This window comes from Pelodiscus sinensis, chromosome 4, assembly GCF_052426305.1.
Source record: "Pelodiscus sinensis isolate ZL-2025 chromosome 4, ASM5242630v1, whole genome shotgun sequence".
NCBI lineage: Eukaryota > Metazoa > Chordata > Testudines > Trionychidae > Pelodiscus > Pelodiscus sinensis.
Genome location: NC_143055.1, coordinates 76,333,541 through 76,359,374, shown reverse-complemented (window position 1 = coordinate 76,359,374; position 25,834 = coordinate 76,333,541). Strand labels below are relative to the sequence as shown.

The following is a 25,834-nucleotide window of genomic DNA, read 5'->3' as shown; positions in this document are numbered from 1 at the left end:
TGTAAAAATAGCAGTACTATAATCACACCAGTTTCAAATATTTTGATAATTTATTTCAAAATACCTGTCAACAAGTATGTCTCCATATGAGATACCCAGGAGTCAAGAGCTAAACAAACCCCTATGACAACCCAGTTTTTCTGCCCTCCTCTGTAGAGGCAGGCTGGGTGGCCAGAACCCCATAAGTCGTCCATCAGAGCCTAGCCATGGTGCTCATACCCAATACACTCAACCTCCTCCCCTTCCCCCTCCCCGAGTTGAGTTGTGGTATCCTCCTGGCACATATACTTATCTAGTTATGCTCCCCTATCCTGTCCAGATACCTGCCTCCCTCCCCCCAGAGACCAGCCACAGATCCCCACCCTTCTTCCCCGAGAGCCCAGGGACCCAGAGGGAGAAACAGCCTGATGCTCGGTACCAGGCATGCATGGATTTTCCTGCTTGTCACTGTCTCTTTCCCTCAGGCTACGTCTACATCGCACATTCTTGCACAACAAGATATGCAAATGAGGCACAGCACTGAATATCGCCACACCTCATTTGCATACTTAATGAGCTTCCATTTTTGCGCAAGACCCATTCTGCTGCTTATTTTCAGGTAGAACAGCTCTTACACAAAAGGGGGGGCTTTGCGCAAGACAGAGCAGTGTAGACTGTTCCGTCTTGCGCAAAAGCCCCTTACACAAAAGTGGCAGCTCATGAGGTATATTCATCGCTGTGCCTCATTTGCATATCTTTGCGCACAAGAATGTGAAATGTAGACATAGCCTCATGTATTTATTTTCCAGTTCTGCAGTCACCGAGCCTCACAGCTCCCATTGCCTCTGGTTTGCTTTTTGCAGCCAAGGGGAGATGCGGGAAGCAGCATGGGCCAGACCGCCACTTCCCACAGCTCCCCTTGGCTGTAAATGGTGAAATGAAGCCAATAGGAGTCACAAGGCTCCGTGTCCATGGTGCTGGTAAGTAAACACGATGGAGTGGCCAGTTAACAGGTATCTCAAAGTGGCTTCACAGACCACTTTGAGAAACACTGGGGTAGAGGGAAAGAGAATTCTGCAAAATTCTGCATTGCACAGTGGCACTGATTTCCCCCAGGAATATTAAATAAAGAAAAAAAATTACAGTAGAATCATAGAATCATAGGACTGGAAGGGACCTCTAGAGGTCATCGAGTCTAGCCTCCCCCGCCCTCAAGGCAGGACCAAGCTCCGTCTACACCATCCCTGACAGATGTCTATCTAACCTGTTCTTAAATATCTCCAGAGAGGGAGATTCCACCACCTCCCTTGGCAATTTATTCCAATATTTGACCACCCTGACAGGAATTTTTTCCTAATGTCCAATCTAAACCTCCCCTGCTGCACTTAAAGCCCATTACTCCTTGTCCTGTCCTCAGAAACCAAGAGGAACAAATTTTCTCCTTCCTCCTTGTGACACCCTTTTAGATATTTGAAAACCGCTATCATGTCCCCCCTTAATCTTCTTTTTTCCAAACTAAACAAGCCCAGTTCATGAAGCCTGGCTTCATAGGTCATGTTCTCTAAACCTTTAATCATTCTTGTCACTCTTCTCTGGACCCTTTCCAATTTCTCCACATCTTTCTTGAAATGTGGCGCCCAGAACTGGACACAGTACTCCAGCTGAGGCCTAACTAGTGCAGAGTAGAGCGGCAGAATGACTTCACGAGTTTTGCTTACAACACACCTGTTAATACAACCTAGAATCATATTTTCTTTTTTTGCAACAGCATCACACTGTTGACTCATATTCAACTTGTGGTCCACTATGACCCCTAGATCCCTTTCCGCCATGCTCCTTCCTAGTCAGTTGCTTCCCATCTTGTATGTATGGAACTGATTGTTCCTTCCTAAGTGGAGCACTTTGCATTTCTCTTTATTAAACCTCCTCCTGTTTACCTCTGACCATTTCTCTAACTTGCTAAGGTCATTTTGAATTATGTCCCTATCCTCCAAAGAAGTCGCAACCCCACCCAGTTTGGTGTCATCCGCAAACTTAATAAGCGTACTCTCTATCCCAATATCTACATCATTGATGAAGATATTGAACAGTACAGGTCCCAAAACAGACCCTTGAGGAACTCCACTTGTTATCGCTTTCCAGCAGGATTTAGAACTGTTAACAACAACTCTCTGACTATGGTTATCCAGCCAATTATGCACCCACCTTATCGTGGCTCTATCAAAGTTATATTTGCCTAGTTTATCAATAAGAATATCATGCTACTACTCCAGTGGTCCGGCACTCCTGATAGTCCGGCACCATCTGGAACCCAGAAGTGCTCCAGGCAGCTGGACAATTGGAGCTACTCTACCCCGTGTTTCCCTGCGTCAGCTGCTGGTCAGTTTGTGCTGCCAGGTTGCCCCCTCTACCCCAGACCCCTCATAGCCCCCCCTTCTGATAGTCCGGCATATCTGATAATCCAGCACCCCCTGGGTCCTAAAAGTGCTGGATTATCGGAAGTTTACTGTAGTAGTAATTTTACTACTTCACTTATTACTTGTATAAGCCACAGATAGGCGTGCAATGCCCACACTTTGGTACAAGAATACATATTTTTATAAGTGTCTACAACTTCAGAAACTTAAAAATTTAAAATGATTTAACGGTCGTGTCTGTTTTCAAGGAAGTGATGGTTGGTCCATAATGCTATAGAACCACCAGGTTTTTTAGGAGGAAGAATATTTATACCTAGCAATATTTTTAATAGAAAATAAATATTTAATTGTAAAATATTCTCTTTTCGTACCTTTTTTATGTCATTTCATGATGATATTATCCCGAAGTTGCCGCGATTGTCAAGATAAAATATGCTCAACTTACTCAAATATAAATAATCAAATGGTAAATGTATACATATAATAGTAAAATTATTGTGTGTGTATTTTTGAGAGAGACCCATATAATTTAAAAAAAAACCAAGGATATTCTCGTTTGCAGTGCCATTCACCCAGAAAGCAAAAGATTTTTTGGACTAATACAGCAGCTTTAACTAACCTTGCTTTGTCTAGAAATTGCAATACAATGGTCCTCTGTGGAGATGTCAAAAAATAATAGGTGAATATGCATACATACAGTACCGTTCTATGTGTGCTGCAGTTTCTAGGAAATCATGGCCTGCTAGCCTGAGAATTTGACAGTCGGTACTTCTGCCTTTGGATGATTTCAAGGTGGTATTTTTTTTAATCAGGGTGTGAAAAATTGTAATTTTAATCTATAGAATATACAAGTTATGGAATATTCAGTTAATGTAAATAGGAAATGTATGTTAGAACACAGATTGTTCATTCTTCTTAATAATGGCATGCAACTGCAAATTAATGCAAAGCAGTCCAGAATTGTATGCAGTGTGCTGTTTATCCAAGTTTCAGCTTCTGTCTGAGGATGTCTATTTTTGTATATTACATCATCTCTGCTGCAGAACTTGTGTATCCATTGGGACTTGCAGTTCTTTCATTCCCTTCGGAAAGAGAGCTTGTACTGATGTCATAATTGAACCCATCTTTTGATTGCATTTAGAAATTCAAAGTAGATATCTGTGTATCAAGTCATATAGTATTTTAGGCAATTTAAGTTATAGTAATAATACTGCCAATTTGGGTTCTGTTTTCAATTTGTAAATATTGATAATACCCTGTTTACAAACATGTGTAAACTTGATCAAGAAAAATACAGATTTATCACAATAGGGATGAACTTTTACTATCATTGGGTTATGAAGTAGATTTATTTATTTATTTATACTATTGCAATGTATAATTTTGTCCAGGTGACATGGGACTATTGATGTAGCATTAAATTCTAGGTTTTTCTTTAAAACTAAAATGTGAGCTCACTTTTGCAACAGAAAAATCAAGCTGTCATGCCTCACTCTGTTTTATCATTCCAAATTTAAAAAAAAGTTAGAATTTCTGTTATCTTTTAGATGCAAGGAATATTAAAAAAAATGAATTGCAGTATGTTCTTGCTTTTAAACTATTTGTATAAAATCTCTACTTGCAGGTTAAAGTTTATGCAGTTTAAAACAGTTAATACATGACATTTGTATTGGTATATAGTGGTGGTCTATATGTTAATAGACTTGGCATTTTTATGTTGGTTGCACAGCTCTTTAAAAGATGCATATTTTGTTAGGATGTCAGCATCATTTCGATAAACAAGTAATTGTTTATGTCCTTTCAATAGTTGCTCTTTCTTTAAAGACAGTTAACAAGGTTGCCAGTCCAATGGTGGATTTTGAATTTTAAGTTGAACCTCTCTAATCTGGCACTCTCAGGACCTGACCGGTGCTGAACCAGAGAATTTGCCAAATCATGGGGAATCACTATTGTCTAGCAGCATTACCAACACTTCCATTGCTTCCTGGGCTTTTAGAAGACACTTAGGGGCAGTGGTGGCAAAAGTATCCAAAAAAGTTAACTTGAGTAAAAGTACTGCTTCTTTGAAAAAAAAAATAATTAGGTATAAGTCAGAGTATCCTTCTGGAAAACTACTTGAGTAAAACTACAAAAGTATGGTATCTTAATTGTACTCAAGTATCCAGAAGTAAAAAGTAGCCATCCTATGGAAATCTATGGTTAACCATCCAAATTATCATAGGGCACCATTATTTGGGTTGGGGGCCAATGATCTACAGAAAAAGCAGTCGGGGGCCACACAAGTGAGGCAGCCCCCCCAAAAAACAAAAAAAACCCAAAAACCCTCACTGATGTGGCTTCTAACTGAGATACCTCACTACCATGGTGGTCCAGCCCCACACAGGGGAGGCAAGGGAGAGGCGACAGGGAGAACCAAGCTTCAGAGCTTCTCACAGGCCAGATTGTCTTTGGGGTCCCAGAGTTAGTAAATTTGGTGACCCCCTCTGGCTCTGGGTGAGGCCAAAATGAGGGGTTCACTGTGCAGGAGAGGGTTGCCAGGGAATTGGATAGGGTTGGGGGTGAGGGTGGGGGTTTGGGTGGTAGGTAGAGTGCTGGAATGGGCTGGGAGTGGAGGTCTGGCCAAGAGGGAGGTGCAGGAGCAGGCTGAGGGTGGGTGTCTGGAAGGGTGCAGGAGCAGACTAGGTCTGAGAGAGCTGGGCGGTAAGGGGCGGGTTGCAGGAGAGGAATGGGGGTGCAGGGACTGGCCATGAGAGGAGTGGTGCGGGGGGGGGGGAGAGGGGTTTCTCACCTAGCTCCATGCTCCCTGCTGCTCCCATTGGCTGAAATCTGGCCAATGGGAACAGCGGGGAAACCCTCCCACAAGTAGTTTCCAGTACCACATTCCCCCAGCTCGGGGGAGGATGAGCAGCAGCGTGTGGCACATCTCCCCAACACGCTGGATCCAGACCGCGAAGCTCAGGGCTCCATATCCCTGCATAAATACTGGTTTTGAATGAAAAGGTGTTTGAGGCTATTAAAAAGGCTTCTTCATTGGCGGGGTCATTGTGCTTTGTTTGTTTGTTTGTTTAAATCATCACTGCATGATGATTGGATGGTTTACACATGCAGCTGTGCTTTAGTAAATCAGAATTCTGGTTTGCACAATTGTCAGTGGGGTTCTGAAAATAGTGCGTAACTAAGAGCTTCAGCTATCAGGAAGACGTGGGCATATCCACACTGCAAAAGGCATATTGCATCAGCTACATATCTGTAGCCCCGTTAAAAGGGGGTTTCCATTTCTGTAATTAATCCAACTCCCCAAGCAGCAGTAGCCAAATTATTGGAAGAATTATTATGGCAACCTACCACTGTCCCATCCCTAACTGACATGTCTATATCTGTCTGTGTCTACGTTTTAAATGTACTTGCTTACTATTAGAAATAAATGGCAATAGCTACAGGTCTCAACTGTGATTGGGGTACTGTTTTGTTAGGTGCTGTGCAAACACATAGTGGGATGGTCTCTGAAGAATTCGTAGTATGAACAGGTAGGACTCACAGAAGGCAGAAGATGAAACAAACACACAGAGGTGATGTGCCTAGCCTGAGGTTGTGTAATAATTAGTGGCTAAAACAGGATCGCAATCTAGAACTTCAGCTCCTGAAGTCTGATGCCCTGTCTCATAAAGCACACTGTCAGAAGGATATTCAGTGTATTTCGGCTAAGTATGGCCTGTATTTCATATGCTCCCTTCTTTTTCTGGATTTCTTGGTTTTTATCATGAAGGAATTATTTTAAACATTCATAAAAAATTAAACATTAGGGAAATACTTACAATCAGCTGCTTTGGTGGCATTTGTCTATGACGTGTCTGACTTGAAGTAATGTAAAAGAACTAGTCTAAGGTTTTTTCAGCATGGATCCTCAAGGTTGTTGACAGCTAAATAGTTTGTTTGTGATGTAATACTGCACATTGAGAGTCATCGGAGAACATGAATAGGAATCAGATTAATTTTAGTGGGATATAGTTGCCTCTCTTTTATTTAGAAGCTGTATTTGATTAGAAGTGGTATTTAAGAGTGAATCACAGGTGTTCAAAAACACTTGTTTGTAAGATTCCAAAAGAGGAAATACAGCTGTTTAAACATGTAATTAGCATTGTATTTTAACAAAATCTAAAACTCCTTAACACTCTGAGCTGCAGACATCCTGCTTCCTCTGGCAGGGTGACGACATATCTACTATTAAAACACAGATACACATTCCATTATAAACTTTTGTTTCCAAACAGGTAAAACTTAGGGCAGAAATTCATCATGTTCACAGGTGCATATTTAGGTTGTCTATACTACATTTCTTTTTTGGAAAAATTTATGCAAATTGTGCTTTGCAATTTGCATACCTTTTTCTGATTTTTTTGGAAGAGGCTTTTCCAAAATTTGGCCCATTTATACTGGGCCAAATTTCCGAAAAACCTCCTCTTTCGGAAGAGCTCTTCTTCCTCATGAAACTAGGTTTGCAGGGCTTTTGAAAGAGTGTGTCTGCTCTTCTGCAAATATGTCGGAAGAGCAGATATGTTCCCTGGACATGGCGGAGTTTTTCCGGGATACCGAAAAACTCCGTAATGTAGACATAGCCATAGTGTGGTTGAATGACTTGTTAGTTGTCCATGAATAAAGATGTAAAGTAAAATTTGTGAATGCCTAAGTTTTCTGATGTACGGCTACATTTCTATTACTAAGTTTTCTGAATAATATTTAGACATTTTCAAAAAAAAATTTTAGTGTCCCCTTTAGGAGGGAAAAAAAATCTTTAATACACATATAACTTTCAGTGAAGAAGTTGCCTTCGAATAAAGAAATTTGTTTCTAATAGAAATGTTGAGATTGCGAACAGAAATGAAAAAGTAGTATTGCAGTGTTCACGATCTGTAGATTTTCAGTTGTTTAGAATTGTCTTTGAAAATCAGATATTTACAAATATATTGTTGGCACTTGTTATCAGTGTGGACCATGCTGACAAATTTGAAGTTCTAAAAAGGCCATTCATATCTTGTACTTCCTCCAAATTATGAATAATTCTCATGAATTTGTTGAAACTCACTTTAATCCATATTTCTAAAGAGGGTTAAGATGACCATGTAAAATATGGATTGGTGTAGCTAATTGTAGTACTCTAGCTTATGTTGTTTGGATTTTTGTTCCTCTGGAAACTCATTTTTTACTGTCTAAACTTCCATATAGGTTCAGTAATGTTTTAGTGCTGCTTTATGCTAACTCAGCACAACCAACAGTGCTGTCTGTATCAACCAACATAGTTGAGATATGAAAACTAGGGTATATGATACTAAAAATAATTTGATAAAATGCTAGTTTATATTTTTAATGTTTATTATATCTCACTGGGTTTTTTCACATCCCCAAGTTACCTAGTGAGTTTTGAAAGATGTGGAAATATAAACCATGACAGTGGAGGAAAGATACTTAAAGTTAGCATTCCAGCAACCATACTGACATTAAAAACAGAAAATAAAATGGTGTAGAATTAAAAATAGATAATTGCAATTTCTGTGTTTAATAAGACTAAGATTTTACTTAATTCCCCCCTTCCCCATTATACATTTCGTGGAGTGTTGTAATATTCTTTTTAATTAGTTAAGATTTAGCATAACTATATTTTGCTATGGATGTTTGAAGCCATTGACCTTGTTACTGGACTGAGTGGGCAATCCAGTGAACAGTTGCCACCATTTGCCCTGCAATCCTAAATACCTTAAAGGTACCTTACAGGGTTTTGCTCCCTGCCTGCTATGCTTATAAACAGCCTATGAGCATGGAAGCCATAAACTGAAGTGTCTATGTGCTAGACAGATATGCATCGACAACTTTGAGCCCGGGAGCCTGTTTGTAGTGTCTCTCTCTCTCTCATTTCCACCAGTCTTGTTTATCACCAGCAAGATGATTCCAAAGCGCACACAATCCTGAATTTTATTACAATCATGTGCTCTGCAATGTACAACCTTCTCTTGGGCAGTTCAGGGAAATTATATGATTAATTTGGTCCTCTAAAGTCACACAGATATGTTACAGCTTATTAACTGAACTGGAGTAGTGACTCACTTCTACTGAAACACAACACTGAGTTGGTTGGGATAGGTGTAATTAGAGTTCCAAAGATACGTCTCTGTTTAACCAAAACCCAACTTGGCATACTCAAATGTTAGAAACTATGTCCAATTTACTAAAATGGGATAAGAGAGAGAACCAGTCTCTGAGGAAGACCAGAGACAACAAGTACACTCTTCTTTTCCCATCTAATTCTGAAAGAACATTTTGGTACCCCACAGTCATTTCCTCTCTGTCTTGGTAATCTCAAATGAAAAAGTTCAATTCTGAACTTTCTCAAAACCAGTCATAAAATAAGCCATTTTTCTCTGGTTGAGAGCATATGATGCCCAGGAATTTACACCAATACTCTGGTCCAAGCGAGCAGTTAAGAACATACATTGGCTAGAGTTCAAGGCAATCTACCCGGTCTTCAAAAATATCCTACCAGTGTATCCTCATGACAACAGTCAATAGAACAGCTACGGTGTACATGAAAAAGCAAGGGGGTACACAGCTATCCATTCTGAATAAGAGAATTCTTAACATGGAGTAAAGGAGATACTAAAATTCCTTTGACCGCTTCCACATCACTTGACAACTCAAGTCCATGTCAGTTAGACAGACAGCAAGATGAGGACCTGATGGAGTAGTTAAGGTAACAACATGGAGATTTGGGTCTACCTTACTGAGCTTTCTTTCTTATCCTTCTTCAGGAATCCAGGTTCTCTAATCCTACAATACCTCTATCGATCTTGGTCTCAGAAAAATATTTTCCCTCCCACGTCCCTACTGTTTTTCACAGTTAGAAAGCAAGAGAAGGCACAGTAATCCCAGTGCTTTTATTCTGTCACTGAGATCCTTGTTGTCCAATCTGATTAAATACATTCTTGTAACCACTCTCCATTTACCAAGATGAGCAAATCTGCTAAATAATAGGATGACCTCATAGCCATGCAGCCTCAATGAGACTCCATTTATCTATTTGTGTATGGAAAGGATACAGTTAAGACAACAAAGCTATTCCTGCAAAGTAATTACTGACATCCAGAAAGTAGCCATCCACTTCAGAATAAACTAATCAAGGACAGAATCTGTTATAGGTGCACAACACCTGCTCAGCTAAAATTAGCCATTATACTAGAATTCCCTCAAGGGGGTCTAAACTCTAGGGCTTAAGACCATTTGTTTTAAAGTGCTAGTATAGAAAAACAATTTGTCTGTGTGGTGGAATAAAAAATTATTATGAAGAAATTTCTTTTTCAGAGGGGTTAATAAGGTAATTGTTGAAGATAAAATTATTTTAAAAACTATAATAGCGTTTTTTGGTATGGGCAGAAATATATATCCCAATTAAAGGTTTAATTTTTAGTGTTTAACTGTAGCAATAAAATATATCTATATTTTCCTTAAAACCAATCATATTAATCATACAGCGTTATACACTGCATAAATTTATGTAGAAGGTATGCATTGGCTTTCATGAAAAATGTATATAAAATGAGATTAGTTGAAATTTGTACATAAATGACTTGTATAGAGTATATATTAAATATTAATGGCATACATTTTAGATAATCTTGCAAAATAAAATTTTAGACAGTGGAACCATTATGTGTGTTACATGAGAGCAAAACAGTGAATGGAGATGGAGGGTCGCTAGTACAAAAACACACGCTTATTTTGAATAAAGCATAATTAAAAATAAAATACAAAAGTGCTTTTGCATACTGAATCTTTATGGCAAGGATTTAGCTTAAGTAGTTTTTTTCCAGCTAAATTATATATCCTGACAATAGGATACTAACAGTCATTACAAGTGTGCCTCAAGTAGTTCCCCAGTTGCTTCATATTTCTTTTCTAAAACCGTTGCAATTGTCAGCTGTCAGAAACGAAGATGTGGTTATGGTTTTAGAATACTTTTAGTACATTTTGCACCTTGCTGATGTTTTGAGGACTATGACGTGCAAAGACAAGAATGTTTTATTTTCTAAAAACTGAGAGCTCAGTACACAAAGTGAGAAATAGGAAGATTGGCAGACCATAGTGCATCAAGTCCAGCTGAGGCACCAGTCTGACTGTATACTCTGGTCTTGTCATTATATTAAAGATTTGGATTATAGATTCATCTGCAGTAATAGCTCAACAGAAGGGCATTTGTTCAAATGTTCTGTAACATTAGTAAATGGGTTATCAAAACAGCAGACATTACAATGCAGTAACTGAAGCTTTGGGGTTGCCAGGATATTAATTGATTGCAGTGAGCTTCATTAATTTAACAATGCCTCTGCATGTCTGTTCTATAAGGTGAAGTGGTAATATTTATCATGTTTAATCCTTTGTTTTGGCTGAAGTAATACAATTTTAAGAAGAAAAACTACATTGTGAATTTGATCAGTAGTTTGTTTTTATTAATTTGGTGAAGTTTTCCGAGAGTTTAGAGAAAGTTGTGGGTAAATTTGAAATGACTGTACAGGTGTTCATTTGAGTTCGGAATTTACTACAGCATGTTAGAGGAAAGGGCTGTGTTTGTAGAGCCCTGCATGGATACAAATGTGTATCCACGTCTTATCTGTAATCTGCAAACATAGTCCATGGATATAAAACTTGCAAGGCTCTATCTGTTCAGTATATGAGGCATTTAAACTTATTGCAGCATTCAGAGCAATTTTTTTTTTATTCCCCATGCTCCTTTTTATTCGTTATCAGCCATCTCCCAAGAGACAAATTGTTGGGGAACACTAATTGAGGTCAAGAAAAATGGTATAGAAATAGTTTGAAATGCCCGTGGGTGCTGGGAAATGCATGTTTAACGATACTGAGCTTTTTTTAAAAAAATAATTTTTTAGACTTGGCCTTTGCCTTTTACTAAACAAAGAAAAAGAGGAATATTTACATGCACTAAAATGATGTACTACTATTACTGCTGGTGTTCTGCACATTTTTCAGAATGAGTGAAAAGGATAAAAAACAGGTTTCTTATTAAAGGGATATTCTATTCTAGATTCAGAAAATATAATGGGTTACTAGTGTCTGCTTTTCGCTAACAAGTCTCTTTTTCTTTTCACTGACGCCCTCATTGTATATTGTCCGTGACCTCATTTGCCATTCATCTCTTTCATATCTCTCTTCAGAACAATTTTTCTAGGACTGTAAACCTAGTCTTCCTTACAGAAAACTTGTGTTGGATGACTATAGAGCTACTTTATGACACAACAAACATTAAGAATTAACCTTGGCTTGAATGTTGCTTTTGGTTCCCTTTCATCTCTATTCATCATTTGAATATTATGGTTGAAGCAAAGTTGTGTTTTTTACTAATCATAATTATCTAAGATTGGATACTTTCCAGGATATGTGGAAACTTTAGAGATTTTTTTTAATGAATTCCAGTTATATTTGAAATAGGACTTAAAACTTACAAAATGTTGATCAGATTTCTGCCTTAATCATTTTATTTAATGTGTAATTATGATATTTTAATTACTTTGTTAAAAACAGTTGAAGATAAAATTACTCCATATGAAGCTGCTTTGGTATTTAGAGACAGGTCAGAGGAGGGAGAGAAAGCAGATATATGAAGAGGCTTGATATCTTAGGTTTTATGCATGTTGTTAAGTAACAAAGTAACTATCAGATAGCTGCATGCACAACAGTAAATAATACTTCTTTATTTTAAGCCACAGCAAGGATGGTGGCACAGGTTTTGTCTAATTTCAAAGGTGATAGTCTTACAAGATTTTGTGATTCATGACAGTGTGAGCTATTTAAACTTCAGTAACTAAGGCCAAATCTACACTGACATTTTGCAGTGCTGTAACTTTCTGGCTCGGGTGTGAAAAAACACCGTTTTCTGAGTGTAATAAGAGTAAAGCACCAGTCTGAATGAGAGCTGTGCTCTCAGCACTGTTAACTATTCCCCTGGTTGAGGTGGTTCACGTAAAGCGCTGGCAGATCTCTTTCCCAGTGCTCATGTCCTGACCACACTCCCAGTTTAAAGCGCTGTTACGGCTGCACTTCAACTTGTAACTTTAGATGAAGTCTAAGAATCAGTTTGGCTAGGCTGTTGTGTATCTTCTTCTAAAATCAGGGCTTTATTTTCTAATTTGATAGTGTAGTTTTGCTTTTGGTAATGAGGTAATTTTCAGTAATTAAGATGGAAGTGTTGGTATGGTATGGTTAGTTGTTTATAATTACTCAACAGACATGTTTTATAGCTTTGCAGCAATTTTATATTTGTGGGCTGGGGAGAGGGGAAAGGTGTTGTCTAACACCTTTTTAAAATCTTCACCCGGGTGAAAAATCATATTGAGTCCAGAGCTTATTGAAGTAACTCTTACTCTTTATTCCTAACCTGTTTTCAATTGTGTCTTAATTCCCGGCTTTTCGCCCTCCCTGATACTTTTCTGTTCAGTACATGTTTTCTTAGTTCTCTCAAGTGTTTTTATCACAGATGGCTAGGCTTGATTTCTTTGGAGAATTATTGCTTTTGTTCTTAAGTCAAATGGTAAAGTACTATGCATGTGTTCAGTTTAATATATAATAAGTTGTGGAGATTGGTGCAGTGTTTCCCCACATAGGCATGAAATGGTTTGCTTTTGCAGAGAATCCATCACTTGGTAGCCAGGAGTTGAAACACCTAACTCAAGAAGTGGTGTTTTGAAGAAATGGGCTGTGCCTACGAAAGCTCGTGATATCATCTGTATGTTTTGTTACACTTTAAAACCTCCAAATGGTCTGGTAGCATTTTATAGAGTATCCTGAACAGACTAACTTGGCTACCCTCTGAAGCTACCTAACTCAAGTTAGAGAAGGGCACTAATCACAAGTCCACCAAGCCACACAGCATGTGTTTGTTTACCTTGACAAAAAGTAATATTTTTGTTTTATCCATATTAGGGATGTCATCATGTAGACGACTACATGATTAACCTATAAGCCTGGACCTATTGGTTAATCTTGTTGACTACACACATTTCCTCACCCCGCCCCCGGTGCTGCCTGTGTATCAGAGACAGCAAAGGGGGGTAGCGGGAGCCAGCGCTCGGGATGGAGGGGCAACTGGCTTAAAAGCCGACTCCCCACCAGATCTGCCTGTCCCCTCCACTTCTGTGCTCTGCCTCTGACAGAGAGGCAGCTCCGTGGAGAGTTAGGGGGGTAGGCTGGAGCCAATACGCACAGGGAGCCCACTTTCAATCTAGCTCCCCATATGTATCTGCTCCCGCGGACCTGCCACCCCCACCATCAAATGCAGCCGTGGGGGAGGGGTGGGCATGGAGAGACTGCCACGAAGCAGCCTCTGACAGTGAGGGGCGGGGGTTCATGCTTTCCATGAACAGGGACTACTGCCACCCCATGCAGCTGCCTCAGTTATCAACTGGTCTATGAGGGGAGCTGGTTTTTAAATTGGCTCCCCTCAAGAACTAGCCCCCACCAGCTACCCCACGATGCTGCCTCTGCTAGTCATGTAACGCTAACATTTCATGCGGCTACACAACTATTCAGTTCCCTACTCCATAATCTTGTTTCACTTTTCCAAGTTTCATAAATTGGATAATTTACAGTATCAGTAAGCAGAATTTAATTGGTTAAATGCACATGTTTAACATTTCCAAAAATAAAACTTAAAATTTAACATTTTAAAATTCTGAATCAATTATTGAAAAATGTTAGAATCATTCACAAAGTACTGAAGATACCCAAACATTTTCTCTGTGCACAGATTTGTTTATAAAATAGTTTTGTTGAAAATTATAAATTTCAGCTTTTAAAAGAACTGCTTTTGACATGTATTAGAAAATCAAGGAGACATACTAAATTAAACAAGCCCATAAAGGTAAATATATTCCCTTTTGAAAGTGCCAAATATTAAATAAATTCTCCCTAAAATAATTTTATAAAAAAGATTCTGGCTCTTAGCTGCGTTAGAATCCTCCTTTATTAAACTTAAACTTAGTTTTAGCGTTATTTGCCAGTAATCAGTGTCAGTACAGAAAATCATCACCATGTAGTAACCTAGTAAGTTAGGCTAAATAACATAGAGTGCATGAGTTACTTGGTGAATATAGCTGCAGAATACATGTTAATATTTTTCAAAATTCACCTTTAATGTTTTTATGCAAGTTAATAGCTTTTTGTTTCATAAACTACATATTTCATTTTTTCAAGAGCAGCAGTAAAAAAAGTTTTGTTTAAGTGAGTTCATTGATGCTGTTGCCTGATTTAAGGAACTTGTTGTGAATACTGGATGTGGCAGATCAGACAGATTCTAGCAAAATGACTGCTTAATGGTTGAGAAGCAGGTTTTGTTGGTTTGCAAAGGCTTGGTCTCCACAGCCATCAGTTTATATTGGACACAGCTGACATTTATTTATGGCTTGAGTATGTTCTCTGTTGCATTATAGCTTCTCTATAGTACAGTGCTGCAGATGTAAAACTGGAAGTAATGTGTTGTCCATGAGAGTGATTGGGTAAATTTTCCTACAAGAAGTACATTTTTAAAACAGACAAAAGTTAATCATTTATATCCCTGGGATTGTATGCTCCATTGTTTTAATGGACATTCATCTTGGTGTAGAGGTATGTCTGTTTAAAAGGATTGTTATTGGTATTTGTGAAAATTCAGGACCTTACTTGTATCAGTCAATAGATATTTGCAATTGGAGTTGTGATTAAACTGTTGAAAATTCACGAAAGCTTATCAAGTGATGACAGAGATGTTTTACTGCTTTGCAGCAATTTTATGTTTGTGTGCTGGAAGGGAAAGGTGTTGTCTAACACCTTTCTTTACCTTTGGCTGGGTGAAAAATTGTATTTAGCCTAGTGCTTGTGGAAGTAAGTCTTCCTTCTTATTCCCGCCCTGTCTTCAAGTTATACTCTTTGGAGTGAGTGCTCAATGGATTTTATTCCCTCTGGCACTTGTTTGACCTACAGAAACTGATACAGTACAGGCAAGAGCTTGTTATTTTTTTCTGAATTGTCCATCTCTTCCTTAATGAGTGCAATGATTTAAGTATTTGTGTGGGTGAGCCTCAAGGACTGCGTCTTTCATTTGAGTTGAAATTTTGGTGTAGAGAGGGAGAGGGAGGGGGAGGGAGAGGGAGAGGGAGAAATCCACTTACATCACTAGAACTGCATTGAGAGTGCCTGTCTGTTCAGGTTAAGAGACAGACTACAGTGTCTTTGCTTTCTGCAGGAAGCAGCAATGCCGTTTGTATCCTAAGAGGAATTTTTTATTTAGAAAAGGAAGCATTCTTTCTGCCCAGGAAATGGCTTTCCTTGTGCGTTGCTATGCCAACTGCCTGCAGCCATGGTCTTCCAAAGTAAGCACAATAATGTAATTATATTGGCATATTACATTCAGACTCATGATTCTCTAGGTTTTTGTGTGTATAACTGTGTTGTATTTCTGTTACTGACTCTCAGTAGTAGACATGCTTGCCTTGAGTGTGAGGGTCAGGCATCATGAAATTAAATGTCCATCAATGTCATGCTGCTAAGATTAATTGTGCAAACTTGGTTAGTTGAGTGGCACAGTGATCACTGGTCACCCACTCTGTCAGCATCATTAGCAGCCAGGGAGGAGGACCCTATTCACATGCTCAGCCCTGATTTTTTGGGGTGTGTTTTGTGGGGGTGTTTGCATGTGTGATTGCAAACGAAATAGTATTAACAATGCTTGGCTGAATGCTGGAGGCTGGTTCTGACAACCTGACTAATATAATACTGTTATAAGCCTTTTTGAGGGAGTCTCTGTGCAGTCAGCCATTTTAGCTTTTTTTTTTTTTCCTCCTTTTTCTTTTCCTCCCATTCTTCAGTCTCAGGGAATGATTTTGTTCGCTTGGAGGAATGCTGGATGTTTAGAGCTTCATCAGACTCCTTACATCCTGACATGCTTAGACTTTCAGTGTTGCAAAAATGGAGACGAACGCTGTTGTTTGGATTGCTTTTCTGTATTACAAGTGTGAGAGGGTTTTTGAGCTTAGCGGTAGTGACACTTTAAGCTCTATCTTGGTTTCTCCCCCCCCTCCCCTTCTTCTTGTAATTTAATGCTGTAGAGGGTGACTTTCCATCCATGAGAAATTGGTACATGATGTGTAAATTCAGTTCAGCATATGTTTCTTCATTATGAAACCACTAGCAATCTCAGCTAACCATGGAGTTATGGGCCAGCAGGAGAAACATTCAGTAAGTATTGCAAATTCTGTTTGTTCTGTCAATAACCTGTCACAGTTAACGGCATTTAAATTGGAGTTGCTTCTTTTATTGCTGATGTGCTTTAATGATTGCAGTTTTAATGGCATTGTTTACAGGGGGAAAAGTTGTACCGGCAATAGTATTAATATTTTTATTAAATGGCTGTATTTCATATCAACTGTTTTAATTTGGAAAAAACACCAATCACTTGATTCTTTTAAATTGCTTAATTTTTAATTTAAAAATGTTATGACACTGTCTTGGTCAAGAGACTATAAACATTCTGTTTCTACTTTTCACTGGTATCTTTTATAACTTTTCAAAAATATACTTAGGCTGTATAGTCAGTGACCTATATTATAGGAGGTCATGGGGAAAAGCTTGTTCAGCAATGTGTGGTGCTAAAATATGGTAGTTTTCTAGCTTGGGCAGATGCCTTTGTAACTAGTTCGGCAATATGTATAATATGGACATCCTACTAAACTGCTTGAAAATGTAAAACCATTGGTGAAAATACAGAATAATTTAGAGGGAACAAAAGCCATAAGTACTGGTGCTTTATAATTGGTCCCATGAGTCAGCTTCACTTTTGTCATGCCGTAATCCCATAGGCAACCATTCTTTGTTGTTTGTGAGAACAGCAAATCTTATGAGTTTCAGTCTCAAGTGTCAAAAATGTGAGTTGATAGATTGTTCTTATAAAAGAAAAATCTTGGAAGCTTTAATTCATTTTTAACAGTTAATGCCTGTTGCATAATACACACATTTTTATCAGTTTATGCAGTGCAATTTTCAGCCTGTTTGGTAATTCAGAAAGGTTTTTATAGATGGTGTGAATGTGTATAGTCAGTCATGTGTACGTAGTGTAGAATATACACAGAAATGGTGTACTGAAACACCCATTTGGAGATGAGTGCTGAAAGGCTGTTCTGGGAGGAACTTTTTATGGATATATTTTATTCACACATTCAATCTAGTTAAGACACAGTGACTTTGAAAACGTGTACAAAAGCAGAAGTTAATGTAGAAATGTCTTTTAAAAGTTGAATAGATGTTCCTAAGGCATTTGGCAGACATAATGTGGAACCTCTTATTACAAACTGTATTGGTTTATGCTGTTAAGTTTGAATGTAATGAATGTAATGGCCTTGTTCCATTCTCCCTACAAAGGAGTTCATGATGTGTTAGAATTTATACTAATGAAAAGACTGAGCTATTTCTCCCTCTTCAATAAGTTCTACCAGGCCTGTTTGAGGATGTTTGCAAGAGTACAGATTGACTGGAAAATGATGAAGTTGAGTTTTGGTGCTGTTTTTCACTCAGTTTTCATCTTCATTATTCTCTTTGCTCCTCCCACTTATACCTCTAAGGGTGTACATTCAAGGCTCTAGACAGGCTGTAGTAATAGAATAAGAATCTAAAGAAAGTGCAATAATTACTTGTAGGTGATGGAGGGAAGGTATAAACTTTGTAACTGTAAAGACTTACATTTTTATACATTGTGCCTCTTTTATGCTCTAATATTGTTGCTTCAGATTAATCTAATAACACGGGTCAAGAATTTTATACTAATTAATATATTCTAGATGTACTTTTAAAATTGAAAATAGGAGTGGGAAGCTCTCAATTGAAACCATGATAAATCAGAAAACCAAACCTTATAAAATGGAGAAAAAAATTGATGATATAATCCTAGTACAAGCTTATAGATACGTTTTGTGTTAACAGAAGCGGTAGTTAAAATGAAAACCTTGATGTAAGCTTATATCTGTCATCTAATATATATTAAAAAGTATGTGCATCTCTCTATGTCCACCTGTCTATCTGTGAGTCAATTTGTTCAAGAACTCTTCCCAACCTGTGGTCTCCAACCGGTAGATCAGGATCTACCAGCAGATCTTGGAGCCTCTGACTGGTGATCCTGACTGGTCTGCCTGGGAGGCTATCAAGTACCAGTCCTTCAGCTGCCCTTCCCACATTGCCCTGCTGCTCCTGCCCAGAGTCTCTCAGCTACCCCTGGGAGCCTCCTGCTTGTTGTGTAGGGTGGGGGAGACAGAGGCAGGGGAGTACTGATGTCACTCTGTCCCCCCTCTCCTTTACCCCATCTTCACAGAGTGGGGAGAGGGGGATTTTGGAGAAGGGGTAGGGCTAGGGTTGCCAGATGGTTTCAACAAAAATACCAAACACACTTGACATTGCATCACTATCTACATTACATCTTCTTTAGAAAATACCAGACATTTATATTTTCTTATTTATATTTTCTCAATTTGTTTCCTGAACAAATAGCTCAAATTCTGGACTGTTCGGTTCGACACCTGGCAACCCTAGGTAGGGCAGGGGTATTTGAGTTTGAGGTAGATCCTGGACTGACTTAAATTCAAAAAGTGACCTTGTGCTTAAAAAGTTTGGAGATCACCTTCCTAAATGCTAAGAGCTAGGCTCGCCAAATTTGATGTGCAGTTTGCTCTTATCATAACTTAAAGCAAGATCGGAGTTTGGTTGTTTTGCATCAGACACCAAGTGAGGGATGAGATAGCAGGGACAGTTGAGTTCTCAGCTCACGGGTGATTTTTTTTGGAAAACAGGAGGGAGAATCTGAAAACTGGTTAGTGAGTTATTGGTGGGAAGAAGAACTTCATAGGTTCAAGATTGTGAATTTTTTATAATCTGCATGAAGAAAAAAATGTATGAGTTCTTATTAATAAGTGACAGGATCTGAGAGTAAAGTAAATATGAAAATGTTCTGATTTGAAATATCACTGTTGAGCAGGCTATGTTAGCAGATACCAAAATGTTATATCATATTAAAGTCCCCTTTTTGACATCCCAGGGTACTGTTTCCTAGCTTGATCTGCCTGAGCAATTTGCAAATGGTAGAGTGCAAGTGTCTCATTGTTTCACAGGATTTAGCTCTGTGTGCAAGAATTTAAATTAAGGAATGTCTCCACTGCTTTTAAAAGCCAACTCAGCAAGTCTTAGAGACCAGGTCTACAGACTCAGGCTCATACTAGTGCGCTAAAAATAGCTGTATAGATGTTTGGATTTGAGCTCCAACTTGCTGCTGGTGGTTTTAATTTAGTCTAGATATACCCTTAGTGCCTATCATTAGTTACTTCTTTTCCAGATTTATTGTTGCCCTGATAGTCCACTTGTGCAGAAAAATGTTGATTACTCAAATTAATAGAAAATGTAACAGTTCTAATTTGCCATTTCTGCTATAGTGAGTTGTTAGAGAGACAAGGTGGTTGATGTTGTTATCTTTTATGGGACCAGTTTCTGTAGGTGGGAGACAAGCTTTTGAGCCACATAGAGCTCATCTGGATATCTGTACAGCAGTTAGACACTTGCAAAATGCTAGCTTAAGTCAAAGGGCTATTTAATTTAGAAATGTAAATAGGTAACTAGTTAACTGGTTACTTGGGAAGCATCACCCTTAACATCAGCTCAGCCCCGTGGGGGAGGGAGGAAGCAGCGGGGGGAGAGAAGGGGAAGACTGGGAGTCAGACTTGTGGGCTGGGATTTGGCAGGTTTATACAGGGCAGAAGCAGCAGTCCATGAGCCTTCCCTTAGCACGGCAGCTGCTCCAGCACAGCTGTGGCGGGCAGGCAGTTAAACTTTACACTTAACAGGTTAATTACGTAAATGGGACATACATACCTAGTTTAATTGCAGTGTAGACTTCTTGGCTTAGGTTGGAGTCTGGGCTCTAGGACCTTGTAAGATAAGCAGAGTCCTAGAGTGTAGGCTGCAGTCTGAGCATAAGTACCTAGCATATGTTCTAAGTGACCATTTAAGGGAGAGTGGCCCAGTAGCACCTCTGCAGTCATAGGACAAAAAAAAGGGTAATGGGTTACAAAATATGGCAGTAAGTCATACGTTCAGTGTGTCTATTCCAGGGTATTGAAACTTCGGGTTGCAACTTGCAACTGCGTGAAGCAGTGTGGACTGGGACACTGCTTCCTGTAGCTCCCATTGGCCAGAAACAGAGATCCGTGGCCAGTGGGTTCTGCAATCACCCATACCTGGGGAGGCCACAGGTAAACCAAGTGTCTTATAGCCAGTTAGTGGCTTGGCCTTACAAATCATGACCCGGAGTTTGAAAATCCCTGGTCTATATTCAGTTCATGATTTTTGGTTGTCTAGCAGAGTTGCGAATTCCATCTTCCAGGCTCATCTTTTGAAAGTGTTCTGTAGGTTTTCCATTCCTGAAGAGCTCTGTGTGGCTCGAAATCTGGTTCTCTGTCTTTCACCAGTGGAAACTGGTCTCTTTTAATATCCTGGGTCAGACACTGCAACAACTACAGTGCACACATCAGTGAGTTATGAAAATTAAGCCCCAGAACTAATCAAAATGAGGTATACATGACAGTTGGGTTCAGGCCTCTTAAATTATAGAATGCATGAGCTTTATGTGTCTTATTTTCTTTTTTAAAAAGCCAAGGAAAAATGAAATAATGTTAATACAATAATTCAATTTTAAGATTATGTATTTGAAAAAAAAATCAATGGATGCAGAAATTAAGCTTCTCATAAAATGCTAATTTATCCAGATTCCTTCCATATTCTGCTTTGGAAGTAAGTTAAACTGTGTTCAGTAGTGAATGTGTATGGAAATATATACAGCATGTACAATCTTGAGTGGTTTAAATGTCATTATGCGACCCTTACCTTTTTCCTTTGGCTTTTTTTTAAACTACTGTATATAGAATCATTACACTGTATTAACTAAATTCAAAAAGCCCATTCCTTTCTTTTTTTGAAAAATGGGGTTATGAAATAGCCATTATATTTATATACAGTTGTTCATGCATGATGGCTAACTCATGAGTTGCAGGATATACTGGAATTGTGTGCACATTCTCGTCAGTGGATAAAAGTTACTGCTTTGAAATAAAGTGTAGTAATGAAGGGCTTATTTCATTGGCAGGTTAGCTCAATTGTTTTCTTCTTATGTAAGGTATAGCATTACAGCCATGATTTAAAGAGGTGGGGCTACTGGTAAGGTCCTGAGCTCTGCATCTAACTCACTTTATTTTTTTGGTTCACCAGAGCTTGGATATAATAACCCTAATATATAGGGTATTATGGTTTATTTTTACAAACATGATTGTTAGCTGTTGAGTCAGGGAAGGAGAAGAGTCTTTATTCAGCACTGTCAATTAATAATTTGTATTTCCTATTTTAATTTTTTACATTCTTTTAAGACGGTTGGTTAGCACATATATTAATCAGATATAAACACAAAACTGTGCAAAGGAAAATGAGACCTTTCTCTTTTAATTCTGGAAGAGAAATGGCTCTATATACGTTCACTTTTCTAAATAAATATCTGAGAGTTTGAGGTTAATTATTTTTTCTCCAATTTAATTGAAAAAAAAACACGTATGTAATACATGAGTGATGTGGTATGAGAAGCAGGAGAAGACAAGAGTAATTGCAGCATAATTATGTTGTCACATGGAGTAGCTATTACCTGAACCATTTTTAGTAAAGTCCTCTGTGTTTTTTTTTCCCCTGCACAGCATAGTTATCACTGTTGCTTATTAGCTCAGATCAGTGACAATATGGACTGGGGCTTGCTGTGAGTTTTTGTGTGTATTTGGCATCTCTTACTTACTAGCACAAACTGAACAATTCATCCAGATTTGCTTGTCTCTTGCATTTATTCTTAGCCATCTCTTATACACATTTGAAGTATAGGTTAAACCTCTCTGCTCTGGCATCATCAGGATCTCACTGATGCCAAATGAGAGAATTTGCCAAACCACCGAAGGTCAATATTGTCTAGCACAGCGTTTCCCAAACTATGGGCTGCGGCCCGGTACCAGGCTGTGGGGAAAAAAATACTGGGCCTCAGCATGGCTGCTGGGAGGGGAGCGGGGCAGGCTGGGAGGAGGGGTGTGTGGGGGGGAAACCGTCCGGCGGGAAGCAGGGTTGGGGGCAGCGGGGCTGTCCGGCAGAGATGGGGGGGGTGGCCGGCCGGCAGGCGAAAATAGGGATGGACGGGGGGGGGTGAGGTGGCTGGATGCGGGAGATCGGCAGGAGAAGGATGGGCAAACCAGCTGCCAGAAGCAGGGCTGGATGGGGGGCAGTGCGGCTGGCCAGGGGAAATCGGGAAGAGAAGTGGGGGAGAATCGGCTGGCTGGGGGGGGGGGGGAGCAGGGCTGGCCGGGGGATATCGGTGGGGGGCAGGGGGAACTGGAAGCAGGGCTGACCGGGGGAGATTGGGAGGAGAAGCTGGGGGGAGGGGAGGGGAGGTAGAGGGAGAGAAATGGCCCATGGGAAGCGGGACTGACCTGGGCACATGCAGACCTGGGCACACAAGTGAGTCCGGTCACGAGGATTCCATTTTGCAAACCCCCCCCCCCCCCCCGGTACCCTTCCTTGAGTAGTTGTGAACTGCCTGGCTGGTAGACACACTTGCGCAGCGTGAGCACAACTACCAGCCAGGCAGTTCGCAGCTATGGACTGATACACCTAATAATAAAAAAACATACTTAATTAGAAAATACCGGACATTTTATATGTCCGGTATTTTCTCAATTTGTTTCCTGGGCAGAACCCTCAAATACTGGACTGTCCAGTACAAAACTGGACACCTGACAACCCTTCCCCTCTTTGCACCCTCCCTCCTAGCCAGATACCCTATCCCTAATCTGCACCTGCTCCCACCTCCTGGAGTGCCTATGCGGCTCCGGGTCCCCCAAGCTCTGGCCCAGGCTGGGCGGAGGATGCAGCCAGGTGAAACACTGAAAATTTATTCATTTTTAATTTTTTTTAATATGTGTTTATATTTTTGGGCTGGAAAAAACAGTAATGAAAAAGAAAAGCGGGTTCCAACTAAAGTAAAAAGTTTGGGAAACCCTGGTCTAGCCAGCTTTCTATCCATCTTACAGTCCATTTATCCAATCCATATTCCCTTAATTTACTGGCAAGAATATTGTGGGTGACAGTATCAAAAGCTTTGCCAAAGCTGGCACTGGGGGCTTTGGGAGGACCAGAAACTACTTATTTGAATATTCATCATTTGATTAATGAATATGCAAATGAATGTTACCAGTCCTCCAACAGCTTGTGAATGGATTTACTAGTCCCTGTGTCGAAAAGTTTGGGAACCTCTGGTCTAGCAGCGTTACCAACTCTTCCACTGCTTACTGAGTTCTTAGAAGACATTTAGGGATAAACTAGAGCAAAATAACAGCACAGAATACTGAGAGCTGGGACTGGCAGCTGTAAACAAACTTTATGGATCAGTGGGAAACTTGGCCACATGCATGCAGAACTGAAATTAAGCAGGTGTGCAGCTCCCGCAAGACCTGACTGGTCTTCTGCAAAAGCCAGAAAGGAGCTATTTAAAGAGCTGACAAGGACCCGAATTGCAATAGGACAGTTCCTATAAGAAATTTTAAGTTACTTTCACCGCTGCACCCATGATAAGTGGACATCTGGCTAATTAAAATTATGCCAGACCATAGATGTTGCCAGACTAGAGAGATTCAACCTGTAGTCTCTTAAGGCTAGTGAAATTAGTCTGGGATTTAGCTACTGGACAGTTTCCTCCTCCACATTGCCTGGGAAGCAGCAGAGAGTTAAGGAAAGCTCAAAATAGATTCTCTGCACTCATTTCTGATGTCCAGTCCTATCCAGGCTTGGTACAGCAGTTAGTTTGGCAGCCCTGAGCTGGAGGAGGCTGGATCGCTCTGTTGTGATGGCACCCATGCAGTATGGTTAACATTAGGAGCTGTGAGAAGCTCAATGAAGATGGAATCCTCAGAGATTTTAATAGCGAAAATCCAGGTCTCTACTGAACACATGCATGCTTTAATTTTTTTTGAAAAGCTTTGTAAAGGTGTACAACTTGGCTGGATGTGCATTGGATTTTGAAGGGACAACCAAAGTCTGTGCCTTGCCACATTTTGCATTCCTGATTCAGAAGCACTGGAAGTAATATAGCTTTCCAAGTAGAAAGTTCCCAAAATATTTTGATATGGGGAAAACAATGTTTTCCCTTTGTATTTTTCTTTGAAATGCCTCAATTTTTTTCACTGAAATGTCCAAAAAAAATTCAGTCTGCATTCAATATCTTGCATTTGAAGCCAAATGGTTAAAGTTTGGCAATGATATAAGCAACCGAAAACTGTTTCTTATAATGGGAAGTGTTGAGCAACCTTAATAATAGAAGGTGCTACCAACCACTCTTAAAATGTCATAGGTGTGCAATCCAGCAATGTTAAATCCTCCTAAAGCACTCAGGTAGAGAAGAATACCCAGTGGAATAGATACTTTCTCATCTTTCTCACCCTGTTACTATACATCTGTATATTCTAATATTCAGAATGTAGAAATGGGCCTCCATTGTAAAGTCCACTGTGGCTACTTAAGTTGTAGAAATGTTAAGTATGATTTTTACAGTAGGACTGCAGAGTTAGGAACACCAGAGTTACAAACTGAGATCAACAACACACCTCATTTGGAACCGGAAGTATGCAAACAGAAAGCCAGAGACAGGGAGGGGGATAAGCAAATACAGTGCAATATTGTGTTAAATTTAAACTGATAAAAAAATTAAGGGAGATTTTTTTTTTAAATTTACAGTCAAGGACAGCTTCTGGGCTTGTTTCATATAAATTAAGATGTTTAAAAGCAGCATTTTTCTCCTGAACAGTAAAATTCCAAAGCTGTATTAAGCCAATGTTCAGTTGTAAACTTTTGAAAGAATAGCTATAATATTCTGTTCAACCTTCATTCCTGAGATAGTTGTAACTCTGAAGTTTTGCTGTATTTGTAAATGCAGTTGAAGTTAATCTGAGCTGCAGGTGCTTGTCTCCTGTGAAAATGAAGTCCCTTAATGTGCAATTGCAGGTTTTTTTGCCTCTGTTGAGCAGGTAAATAAGGACAAAATTGTAGGACAAGCCCAAGTTCCAAAACAAATGAAGTGTTTCATGCTTTAAAAAAAAAAAGCATAGGATAAAAATACCAACAAATACTTCTGGCAATTAGAGGCTGTGTATCTGAAGCATCAGAATGTCTGTTAGAGTTTAGAGCAGCTTGTAGCTAGCTGAAGTCCCATGTTTCAGTTTCTCATTATTCTCTTTTCCACGGGTCATCAAAAGTTTTTATCCTTGATATACTGTATATCATGTTGCATCATTGTT

General features: G+C 39.4%; 1 protein-coding gene across 19 annotated transcripts in view; it reads left to right on the top strand.

The window, feature by feature from the left end:
* The window catches only part of RAPGEF2 (Rap guanine nucleotide exchange factor 2), a 302,566-nt gene that overhangs the window by 163,362 nt on the left and 113,370 nt on the right, over window positions 1-25,834 (top strand). The window contains exon 1 of one of the 19 annotated variants that reach the window (XM_089777954.1): window positions 15,608-15,802. The exons of 13 other annotated variants lie outside the window; for them this stretch is intronic. In XM_089777954.1, coding sequence (XP_089634080.1) covers window positions 15,749-15,802 — 54 coding nt within the window. In that variant the 5' untranslated portion in view covers window positions 15,608-15,748. Of the gene's footprint in view, window positions 1-15,607; window positions 15,803-15,853; window positions 16,668-25,834 lie in introns of those variants that run through there. 5 more of the 19 variants (XM_089777955.1, XM_089777953.1, XM_025184009.3 and 2 more) reach the window with 5 other exon arrangements.